Here is a 12,030-nt window from a genome sequence, read left to right as displayed (position 1 = left end):
AGTTAAGTGCCGTAATAATGAATGGGAATTATAAGCGCCAGTGACGTCAGCGGCGACGAGGCAGTCTCCGTTGTCGCTCCTGATCGGCATTAACTCATGAGCCCTGTCCACACCGATCTTTTCCCATTCCCATGGGTCATGAGTACCGCATTCAATTGGTACATAGTTCTATTTGACAGGGTGTAAAATCCCGCTTTTTCAATTATCTATAGGGAATCACGCCCATTTTAACATTGTGTCTTATGCAGCTTTCGAGAGCGCATACCATCTTTCCCACTCGTCCATGGTTCCGTTCGGTGGAAATACTTCCTTTGAGAGCCTCAACAATATTTCCCCCTTTTGTTTTCTGTCCAAGGTGACGAAGGTCTCAGTGAAACAATCCCTGTGGAGCTGGGTCGAAAATTCTAATTTTCAAATGCCGACATAAAACGCTCTCTGACGTCCTGAAAAATAAGTTCCCACCGATTTACTTCACTTGGACTACTTTTTGCGATAAGGAACTACTACTTTTGGCTCACTGTAAAAATAACATAATTTGTCATTAGTTCCTCAATGCAGATATATGACTTTATGGAAGAGTTAAAAATAGTGCTTTCTTATTGCAAAATGTGGTCCATTCGTGTGCTACTAAAAGGCGTCAAATTATATTTCGTGCTGCTGATTTCGAACTCTGAACAAAGCAGATTAGAATTTCAGTCAATTTATTCTAATACTTGCTGAAAACAAATTAATTTGGTATAAACAGACAATGAAGGTGAACATTCTATAGGAAAAAAGATCAATTCCTCCCTACAATGGAGTAAATTTGATGAAAGTCTTAAGGATATTTTTACGGTAGTCCATTCATTCGAACATGTGCTACACGCGCGTTATGATGAGCTTACATCTTTAATTGATTCAATCTAGATTTGTACCAGACTTGTTTTACAGGCTAGCTATTTAATATTACCACTTGTGCTTCTCACATGTACCTCCTCTCATTTGGAAACAGAAAATATTCTCGGATTTTCAGTCGTTAAATGTGTTATATTAAGTGAGGAAATTTTGCAACATTGGAATGTCTAATAAGCGGTTGTTATCATCAGCAGTTATATACATTCCTTTCAGATTATCACGCTACCAGCAATGCTCACACACTGTAATTAAGAAATCAGCTTCTGATATACGAAATACTATGTGCACCAAGAATCAATCAGTTTAAAGACATATATGACGATCTTAATGAAATATACTCAGCCGATCTTGTTTTTACTTTGGTTTCTCGAATTTAATGTGATGTTTGAATCGTTATTATGTATTCAAGAAAGTGAATGACTGGGACAAAGTCAACTGCTTTTGTCGCTAAAGTTTTCTAGTACAAGCAGAAAAATTGTATCATGACGGTTAAACTTTCAGTGTATAAGGAAAACTTTCCTCGGCGCAGTAAGTATTGTTTTCTTGGTAAATGTAGTGTTTACCTTAGCTCAAAGAATTACTGGCTGGAAAACGGTTTTCTTGTAAACAAAACCCCTATTTTTCTTAGTGTTTGCATGCTTATTTAAATAAAATCCTTGAACATGTTTGTCCCATCTAAAAAACATTATGTTTTTTCCAATTATCGATTTTAAGTAAAATATCGTAAGTGGCATCAATTTTCTTGAGTGTATAATTTTTGTTTTAAATTGATACAGGCATTTTCAAGTGCACTTTTCATTTTTTAAGGGATAAGACTGAAGAGATGAAGTGGAAAAATAACAAGAAAAAATGAGACATTAATCCAGTGATTAATTAAAGAATTTCAGAAAACGTAGTCGTCGGCTCCTGAGATTCTTGTGCGGGCACCAGACGAGACAGGCTACTCAAGAAATCATTTATTTTTCTCGCCCCGAAATAACTTCCGTACTCGGCGACGAACGCGTCAATTTTTCTTAATCGAATCTATGCGGCGCGGCGGGGCGCGAGTCGCTTGGAAGAAGGCAAAACGCCTTCAATTTTGCGTTTATACATCCCGGGCGACGTCGGAGGTCGAATAGTTGTATCCAGAGTACGAATAGTTGCATTCGCCAGGAGTTGAAGGCGCTCAGGTGATCCGAGTTTTTCCATGGATGAAATGAGGCTATAGCGATCCAGAACAGCCACCATCCACACATGAATGAAGTTTAAGATGTTGATGTGTATTTAGGTTAGGTCTTGTTATATCTCATTCTAGGCAAATCTGGTCGACAACGACGCTGGAAATTTGATATTGCTTTATGCGGACTGGACACATTCTGTGCCAAGAATTGTTATAGACTATTCCGATGCGCTCGTAGTGATTTTTGTTTCTTTTACAAATTCGATTCATTAATCTGTATAACTCGCACGGACTCGTCGGAGGACGGTATCAGCCCTTTTAATTAGCGGATAAGAGAAAAACTCACTCAAGTCGCACATTACTCATGAGTCATGATCAGTTCCATTCGTGTGGAAAAGTTAAATTCCGCATTTTTAAATTATTCAATACAAAGTAAATGTTGCTCAAAATATTGAAATTTTGTAACTAAGCATTTGATTCATCTATTTCAAAACACGTTTACACCAAGTGGTGAATAGAGAAAAAACATTCTATAATCACGCTCTTAAAGTAGAAAAGTAAATAAACACATAAAATTTAAGAACAAGTTAAATAAATGAAGCTGCTACTTGCACCATTTTATTCGCACACAAACAGAAAATGAGCGCAGCAAATTTTAATCGCGCAAACACACCCCTTGGAAAACACTTATCCCCGGAAAAACTTATGCCGCTTTGGAAATGTTTCCAATCATACATTTTGCAGTCGTTTTCCCGGTGCAGCGAGGCATTTCTGGATTTTATTCGTGATAACAAACGAGGTGCTATACATGTTTGGATTATTCACAGATCCACAGTCATAATTCTCAGATTAATCTTCCTAATTAGCGATTATTAGTGATAGTACATGATTATGTACAACCACTTTTTATACAGCTTTGGTCCGACCGTTTTCGTTGTTGCTGTGCTAGCTCTTCATGGAGATCTCTCACATCCACCGCAAATAGACCAAAACCAGGAGCTCCTAACCTTCCTAGCGTTCAAACTATGTGAAAACACAATTCACCTATCACAGCAAGCCTTGTTTTATGTCGTGGATCTGGGACAAAAATCGTCAGGCCGACTCACCCAACTTTTACACGATAACCTGGTCAAGACTGTCCTCATAAACCATCATTCCAAACTGAACAGAATGACCGCCAACCACGACGAAAAAAATATCATATTCTTCCTAGAAAACATCGATGAAGTATTCAGTATCATGTTTGACTCATTTAAAACGCTTGATGAAAACAAAGGAGACACAGACATTTATAGCAATGAAACCCTTCGGAAGCAGAATAATGATGAAAATCATTTGCAGAACTATTGCGTCGAATTTCTCACGCATTTAACCTCTGAGCAAAAAACCGATCATAAGTGCGATTTTGAACTTCGAATATCGTCAGAGGAGCTTGAAGACCAGTCAACTCTGTCGGACCAAGTTTTCGAGGCAACCTATAATTTCCGGTCGAGCAATGTTTGGAACTGCAGGAACTATCTCATTATTATGCTCAATAATGTGACAAAACTTACTAATCGCACGACAAACCAACAATCAGGCAATAGTATATCGATGGTCGAAGAGAATTATGCTGAAGATTATTTTTCCGACGACTTGATTCTATACTTCAGATTTTTTTGGCGATTTTTGAAGAGTTATAAGGCTGTAATATGTCACTCCGCAGGCTGCGTCAGATACGACCCGTTTACGGATATCATCCACTCGTACAAAGGCTCGGCCGGTGAACCGTATTTTGACTTCACACTGAGGAATTTGCACCGCAAAAGTTTAGGTAAATACACAATTTATACACCCTAACAAAATAAAATGCTGCTGCAGCATATGTCATGTCAAAATTCGAGTAATCTTTCTTGAGATTATCGTTGAGTTCCTTCCATATATTCAAAACTATTGTGCGCGTGAGGCGCGCCGGATTATATGAAGGAGCCAGAACTACATACGCATTTCTGCTTTTGAGCCCGAGATACGCGAAGAAAGTTCTATGGTTTTAGGTGACTTCCCGATTTTTTTCGATTACAATATCTTGCTGGCTGGTAGACGACATCTCCATCAACACATTTATGCAGCTAACCATCTTACAGCGCCATAAAAGCACAAAATATAAAAGAAAAAATTAATGTGCTTTGAGAATCATTAAATTTGACACGGAATTACCTTAATATGTACAAAACACACATTTTATTTTCCTTCAATACATTTTTCCCCAGCAATTTAAATGAGAATAATCCACGCAGAGTGTGCAAAAGTTTCAAAATCATGAGTTGAAAAACGCTGACTCCGCGAGTTTAAACATTAGAGCCTATCACCGAGCGGAGCGGCGTGCTGCCAGCTCGGAACTCGCACTGGCGCCTACAAACCTAAGGGGATACTTCACGCATTGCGCAGTGCTTGAAGTATCCCTTTAGGTTTGTAGGCGCCAATGCGAGTTTCGCGCGCGTGCCACGGCGCCTTAAGCAACTGCCAATGGACAAATAAATAAAGAAGCGGATGAAAATTAGTAGAAAACTTGCATTTACTATGAAAATTTTAAGTTGTGATATCTCGAAATTAGGATCAGCCAAGATTTCGGTTTTGCACGACTTTAAGTCCGCACGTACCATAGAGTCGCCCCCTGCAAACCGTTTTTGGGTAAATTTTTGTCGCATTTTTTCTTCTTTTTTTTCTTTAAGTAGATGCATTGGGTTACTAAGCTGGTTTCACACCGAGAGATCTATGTAAAAAAAAAGAAAAAAAAAAAAGAAACCGAGACGTTATAGATCGACGTAACCCCAGCTTCATAATATACTCATTAGATCTCAAATGTTTGACTCTCATTGAAATTTCTGGCATGCAGTTTTGGGCCTTGTGTTCCTCGCATAATAGTGTGGACCCAGCCATATTTTCCAATCTCGTTACATATCAATGGCAGTGGTGCAAATCCCTATATCTCCGTTTGCGACGCTGCAGACCCCTAGCCATGCCACAAACCAGTCAACGTATTTTCTTGAAAACCTCCTTGATTTTTCTTCTCTATTATCAGAATATTCTGTATAGATTTCAAGCCTTATACTTGGTTTGTTTCAATAGCAAGGCGTGAATGATCGATTATCAATATTTCCCCATTTGAAGCTGTGGTGAAGAATCGATTATTGAGGAGTTCGTTGCAAACACCCTGTTTCTCTATCCTTTCTCATAAGTTTAAATGGTAGACCGCTCGATGTATCGCAAATCACGCCACGCCACTGGTTTGTTTCTCTTTGGGAAAATGAAACAGGAACGGAAATCTTGAACGGAGATACGTGGTTTCGCACTTTAGCCTTGAGCATAGTCGTGCACTGAAAAAAAAGGTCGGTAGAATTTACCATTCCCTCACGCTGTATTTCACACAGCGTTAATCGATCTGCATTTTGCAATTTGGAACTATAAATTCTGGCTCTTCTGGAAAAACACTTATGTGCATCGGGAAACTAATGGCACATAGGTTGTTTTTAAACCGGACTAGAAATTTTACTTCCAAATTGCAAAATTTAGTCCAATTCAGAGTCAATTCTGCAAGAAGAAAGGTAAACTTTACCATACTGGTACAGGTAACCATTGCTCTGGCAGAATCGACTTGAGGATTGGTAGAATTTACCATTCCTTCACGCTGTGTAAAATATAGCGTGAAGGAATGGTAAATTTGACCAATCTTTTTTTCGGTGTAAAGGCATTATTTTGGATAAACTTGTAGGTGTTGTGATCGAAGGCGAGGAAATTGAGATAACCGGAGACACGATGGTACATAACATTTGGACGACGATGCTGCTCGTGGCGCTGGAGAGAGTGCAAGCGGCTAGGAATTTCACGTTCTCGTTTTTGTACAACAACAAGCCCCTGGACAGACACAAGCTCCGGCACGATAACTCGGGCTTCATAGACCTGGAGACGGACGTGGCCCTTCGGGCGCGGAGCTACGAGGCGCTCTTCTCGGAGATGGACGCCTCCAAGTACGACTTCTCGGTGAGCGTCGAGTCCTGCTCCTCCGTCTTCCTCGCGCCGCGCAGTGCTCTCGTCCCGCCCTACCTCGTCGTCTTCCGATGCTTCTCCAGGGTCGTCTGGGCTGCCGTCACCGCCACGGCTGCCCTTTTCATCCTCCTCCAATACTTGTTCCAGCTCTCACAGGTAAGCAAGTATAGGATATAAGGACGTATTCCTGTCAAACGGAACTAAGTTCCATCGGGGTGGGAAGGTAGAGGGGGGCTTGGATTGGCGGCGGAACCGGGCGTCGGGCTCATTCGTTCCTATACTCGCAATGCTTTTCCATAGCGCTTAGTTCCGTTTGACAGAACGCGATATCCGGGATTCGAAATTCCTCAAAAGGAACTCAAATTGGCACTTAGTTCCGTTTGACAGAAATACGTCCATAATAGAGTCGCTATGTACTGGAACGTAGCTAATCCTTGAACGCTGCAAACCTAGCCCTCTATTCGCCGAAAGTGGGTCCAAAAGGGATTTTATAACACAGCGGCTTAGCGAAGAACCGCGGGCAGCGCGGTTTGAGCCTTTTCTCCCCTCCCCCCCTCGCTCTGATCTCTTACGTGACGCTGGCCTCGACCCATCACCCCCCCCCCCCTCTTGCTTGTACTGCATCGTAACGCTGGGTCAAACCCCCCTGCTCTACTAAGTGCGATACGTAATATTTGAACGGCCCCTCACGCCGCATAGTATTCATGTTTAACAGAAGTACATATCATTGATTTATATGAATTTCTCGGTAGTGGAAGACTTTCAAGCAGCTGTACACTGAGGAGAAAATATGTATCTACTAGGCAATTAGATGGTGCTCTGGAGAGAAAAAATTTCTCTCTGGAACAATAAGTTACTGCTGGGGAGAGAAATGTTTTCTCTCTCGAACAATAAGTTAGCGCTCCGGAGCGAGGAATTTTTCCTCTGAGCCATAAGTTAGCGCTACGGAGCGAAAACTTGTCTCTCCTGAGCAACGAGTTAGCGCTCCGGAGCGAAAAATTTTCTCTTCAATACAATCAGTAGTTGGTGCTCCGGAGAGAAATGTATTCTCTCCTGCGCAATTAGTTAGTGCTCCGGAGAGAAATGTTTTTTCCCCTGAGCAATTAGACTATGCTCCGGAGAGAAAATTTGTTCTCTCTGGATTAGTAAGTTACTGCTTGGGAGAGAATGTATCTTAGTTTCTTGGGATGATGTAAAGACCCCATACCAATTTTCAGCAATATCGAAGGAGGGCTGGTACCGGGCCTGGTTGAGTTGAAGTGGAATGACCCTGTTTCTATAGCTTAGTACATAACAAAGTCCATTACAGAAATTCTCAAATATTTTGTTTCATTATGAACTTCATTATATAAATTTTCATGAAATTCTGCATCAGTGGATGTGAAGAGTCAAAGAAAAAAAATTAGAGCATTTTTCCGAAGCTCACCACACCATTGGACGTTTTTATGCTAAACGGAACTAAGCGCCAATTTGAGTTCATTTTAAGGATTTTGGAATCCTGGACAGCGCGTTCCGTAAAACAGAACTAGGCGCCATGAAAAAGCATTGTGAGCATAGGACGGAACAAGCTCGTCGTTAAGTTCCACCCGTCATTCCAACCCGTATTCCCATTTTCCCTCTGATGCCGCTAGGCTCAGTTTAGCACAGATACGTCCCATGGATTGTATTCGACAGTGGTTCGTTGCATCGTTTGGTTCAAAACAAAAGAACATGACTCAAAACAAAAATTTCCCGATTTAAAGTGATTCGACGGGCGCCATTTTATGTGTCGTGGAGCATCGATTCGTTCCATAATTTCAGCTACTTGTCATTTCTTTCGAATTTTGAAAGGATTCATGTACCAAATTTTGACAAGGAAATTCAACGTATTGCATTTGATACTGATATCAAAACTGCTTTCGAATGCTACATTTTTTTTCTAAAAAAAACCCTGCCTTTCCTTGAATTTCTTTGTCAAATTAGGTACATGAATTCTTCAGTGTCATGACAACGGAAGTGCGATCTTAAAATTCGAAAAAATGACAAGTGGTTGAAATTATGGAACGAATTGATGCGACATATCGCACGCCACTCTGACACAAAAAATGGCGTCCGTCAAATCACCTTAAGTTGGAAAAGCTGAAAATGAGAAAATTCCTAACATTTTCACTTTTCACAGCCATTTTGTACTCAAATGAATAAAAAAATCTATCACAAAAAACCCTTTACCAAGATATCTAAATTGACTTTCCAGGATATTTTTAGATTTTGAACCAATCGATATGGATACAATCTCATCTGATTGATGTATCGAATACAACTTAATGATTTACATGAATTTCTCGGCAGTGGAAGACGTTCAAGCGGCTGTACTCCGAGGCGGAGATGCGCTCGTACGAGAACGCATCTCCGTTATTGGTGGTTTTCTCTTACTTCGTCTGCGGGTTTCCACCGCGGCTCCTCCTGGGCAGACTCTCCAGCGGGAAGATCCTCTTCTTGGTCTTCTCCTTCTCCGCGCTCGTCATCTCCACCGTTTTCCAGTCCGGCATGACCACCATGATCACCAGGAGGATCCACTACTCCGACATCGAAACCAAAACCCAATTGCTAAACTCGGATATCTTGATACAGGTAATGGATCTGAATCACAAAATCTAAAAATAAATCTACACTGAGAGAAATCTCAACACAAAAGTTTGCTAAATACGGAAGTAAAACACAATTAACACAATTAAACACAATTGAATCAGTGAGAACAAAAACACCAACTCGGTATCTCAAAAATGCTCAATTTTCATGTATGGGAGTCAGTTTTCAAAAAATTCATTGAAGTTAGCGCATCTGTTCCAACTTGAACCTTTAAAGTGTCCTTAAGTACTTGTCTTTCGGTACCAAAAATCTTTTTCTTGTGCTAATTTTTTTAACTACTGTGTAGTTTTGCGTGTGTCTTGATTATTTTCATTTTTTCGAGTTGGTGTGTTTTCGTTCTCACTGATTCAATTAGCCTTCGATTGACAATTTCAAGAGAAAATACCAGGTAGTTTTTTTTAAAAGAAATTCGATAAAAAACGAGTGGTGGATTTCAACATTTCAATCGGCGGAATGCATGTTCCCAGTCCTTCCATTGTTTTCCGTGCTATATTCACGACAAACTGTACCAAAATCAACGCAAAATTTGTGTTGGTTTGTGTCTCACTTCCTATGGCCATGAGTAACACAAGGACACAAATATTTTTGACGGTGTAGTCGTGTAATTTATTAGGGGGCACGCCACCTGGTCGCCACGTGGCCCAACCCACAGTGGGAGCCTCGCGTGCTCCCATGAGTTAATGTAAAGGAATCGGGCTCATTCAGGGATTATATTCTATTGACGATCGGAGAAATCGTGAAAATTGGCCTGGTAGATCTGTAAAACGAACTGTGGCGGAAAATGAACAATTACGTAGCTTAAATGAAAGAATTTGCAATATTATCAAACAGGTATTTTTTTAAGTCGAGGCAGGAAGGTGAAACCGTATGTAGGTCAAACGTTGTTCCACCTTCCTACCTCGACCTATAATTTGACCACCCCACCAAAAAAAAAAAAAAAAAAAAAAAAAAAAAAAAAAAAAAAAAACCGCATCACAACGAAAAGGAACTCCTCATGAAAACTCACCTAATACGGTATTGTCGCGGTATTTTTTTTGCATCTCTCTCAGAAAAGAATAAAAAGATGGATGATTCCTCCTGACCAACTTCATAAAGCGCCTTCTATGCCTTTCTCTTGAGATTTGTACTTACACCTTCCTACACCACACCTCACTTCACCGAAGCGCAATCAGCACCATGATCCGCACACACAGTTGCCGCATTTTCCCATAATCGTACATGGACATGAGGGCCAAACACCGCGTAGATCAAAATATTCAAAATATTTTGCAGATCAAAATTCTTGTAGGTGAAAAATTTTGTCGGCCATCATTTTTGTGGGCGAAAAAATTATACTCCTACATTTTTAGGTCAAACGTGTGTAGGTTTGATGTTGTAGGTCAAATGTCACTTAGGTGTGCTGCGGGCAACCGTCCCTGTTTCTTGACGTCCGATTTATTCGTAAATTTTTTCTGCAACAAACCCATCGATTCAAGATATTCACTAAATGTATCATGATATATTGAATTCACTCGGCAGAGTTTCCTGGGTCCGGCGCTGACGAATTTCCTGCACGAGGAGGAAATATTCTCAGGTCTCAAAGACAGGGTCGTGACAAGCCTGAACCTCTACACCGAGGAGATGGAGGAATACCTGAGCTGGAGCACCAACACCTCGCTCATGGTCATCAGCGAGAACTTCACAGTTGCGGGGGCGGCGGCCCATGATCGCACCTACGGGGTCATGCGGCAGAACCTGGAGTCCATTCTGGAGACAGACGGGATGCTGTTCAGCGTTCCCCACTCGGTCATCTCATCCTCGACGACGTTCTTGATGGTCAACTGGATGACGGATCTCCGCGCCGAGTTCCACCTCGTTCCCGAGAAGCTCGCGACGTTCCCGCTCTTGTACCCGCTCGAGAAGGACTCCATCCTCTCCGACGAGGTGAGCAGGATGATGTCGCGATTGTTGGAGGCTGGCCACGTTAAGGTCTGGATCGCGGATGTCATCTCCGAACTCAACGGTCGGTTCTTGCACCCGGAGCCGGTCAAGGTCGAGAAAGACTCGGCGCGGCCCTACGGGTTGAGGGACATGCAGCCGGCCTTCCTGAGCCTCCTCCTCGGGTTGGCCCTCAGTTCTTTCGTTTTCCTTTGCGAGCTCCTCGTCGACTTTTTCACGGATTCGAAGGCGGTCAAGCTTTTAAGGCTCGCCAAAAATCGCTTGCTCAAAGCTTTTGTTTTAAGTAAGATTAAGCTACGTTGAGACATTTGAATCTCTTCCAGTCATACACGGAGAAAAAAACCTCGTGCATGGGACCCGAAGTTGAGGTCATTTGGATCTCTGAAGTTTTCGGATCTCGCATCCGAAAACTTAAGCTCCAACTGCCGAAGTTCGGGCCAGACATATGAAGTACATAGGTACATACCGAAGGGTTCGGGTCACACATCTGAAGTATCCGGTACTTACCTAAGTACTTCAGATATCTGACCCGAACTTCGGCAGTAGGACCGCAAGTTTTTGGATGCGTGATCCGAAAACTTCAGAGATCCACATGACCTCAACCTCGGGTCCCATGCACGACGTTTTTTTTCTCCTTGAGGGCAACTATTTTTCCTCTTATTTATTAAAAGCTTGTTGACCTCTCTAGTTTGGGTTAACATTGACCTTAGTCGCTAGACAAACAGCCATCGCATTTGACATCTATGGTCCAGACTTTCAAATTTTCAGAAAATGAGACTGTCTCTGCAGATCCACTTGTCCGGTCCTTGAAAAGTCGCCACCACCGAGAATGGAACCCTAGCAACCTTCTTCGCGTTATTGGCGAGAAATCGCGGCGAAACGGTCATTTTCGCGGAAAATTGAGATATTTTGACATTTTAAGCCCCCCCCCATTTTGGGGGACCGCGGGTCCTGGTCAAAGTCACTTAAGACTTTTCTAGACAAGAATTTCACGAGCTTTCAGAATGGTTATGTGGAGTTTTGCCCTAAAATCAAGCCTTTTCGGGTAAAAGTGGGAAAATTCGCAGAAAAGTCGGAATTCTGAGCAATTTTGGGGGGTTTAGGGGGGGCCTACTCCCCCCCACCACGATAAAATTCGCGTAAACAAGGAAAATCTTATTCTACTAGTTGAGAGCTTCAAGAAAATCACCATCTTCAAAATTCCCACGGGGGGGGGGGGGGGAGGGTTACCCCCTGCTGGCCCACGGTCTAATAGGCCAACCTCAGGCCGGCTGGGGGCAAGCTGATCATTTTTAAATTCTCCATGATTTTTTTCAACGGGACATTCATCGTCCTCCCAACGATACAGAACATAACTTTACTTCAAGACTCCTTTCTCAATCGAG

At 41.9% G+C, this 12,030-nt stretch overlaps 1 protein-coding gene across 1 annotated transcript; it reads left to right on the top strand.

Moving 5' to 3' along the window:
• The first annotated feature begins 7,730 nt into the window (after positions 1–7,730).
• LOC140224575 (uncharacterized) lies at positions 7,731–10,999 on the top strand. Its single transcript, XM_072300282.1, has 2 exons — positions 7,731–8,689; positions 10,226–10,999. The coding sequence occupies exons 1-2, from the start codon at positions 8,444–8,446 to the stop codon at positions 10,946–10,948; spliced, it is 969 nt and encodes a 322-aa protein (XP_072156383.1). The 5' UTR covers positions 7,731–8,443; the 3' UTR covers positions 10,949–10,999.
• The last annotated feature ends 1,031 nt before the right edge of the window (positions 11,000–12,030 follow it).

This window comes from Bemisia tabaci, chromosome 5 (assembly GCF_918797505.1).
Source record: "Bemisia tabaci chromosome 5, PGI_BMITA_v3".
NCBI lineage: Eukaryota > Metazoa > Arthropoda > Insecta > Hemiptera > Aleyrodidae > Bemisia > Bemisia tabaci.
This window is presented reverse-complemented; position numbering and strand designations above follow the sequence as displayed.

Excerpts from the sequence above, each read along its gene's own strand:
- LOC140224575 (XM_072300282.1), top strand. The coding sequence starts at position 8,444 with ATGCGCTCGTACGAGAACGCATCTCCGTTATTGGTGGTTTTCTCTTAC. Across the intron at positions 8,690-10,225 it reads ACTCGGATATCTTGATACAG|AGTTTCCTGGGTCCGGCGCT; the intron begins GTAATGGATCTG and ends TTCACTCGGCAG.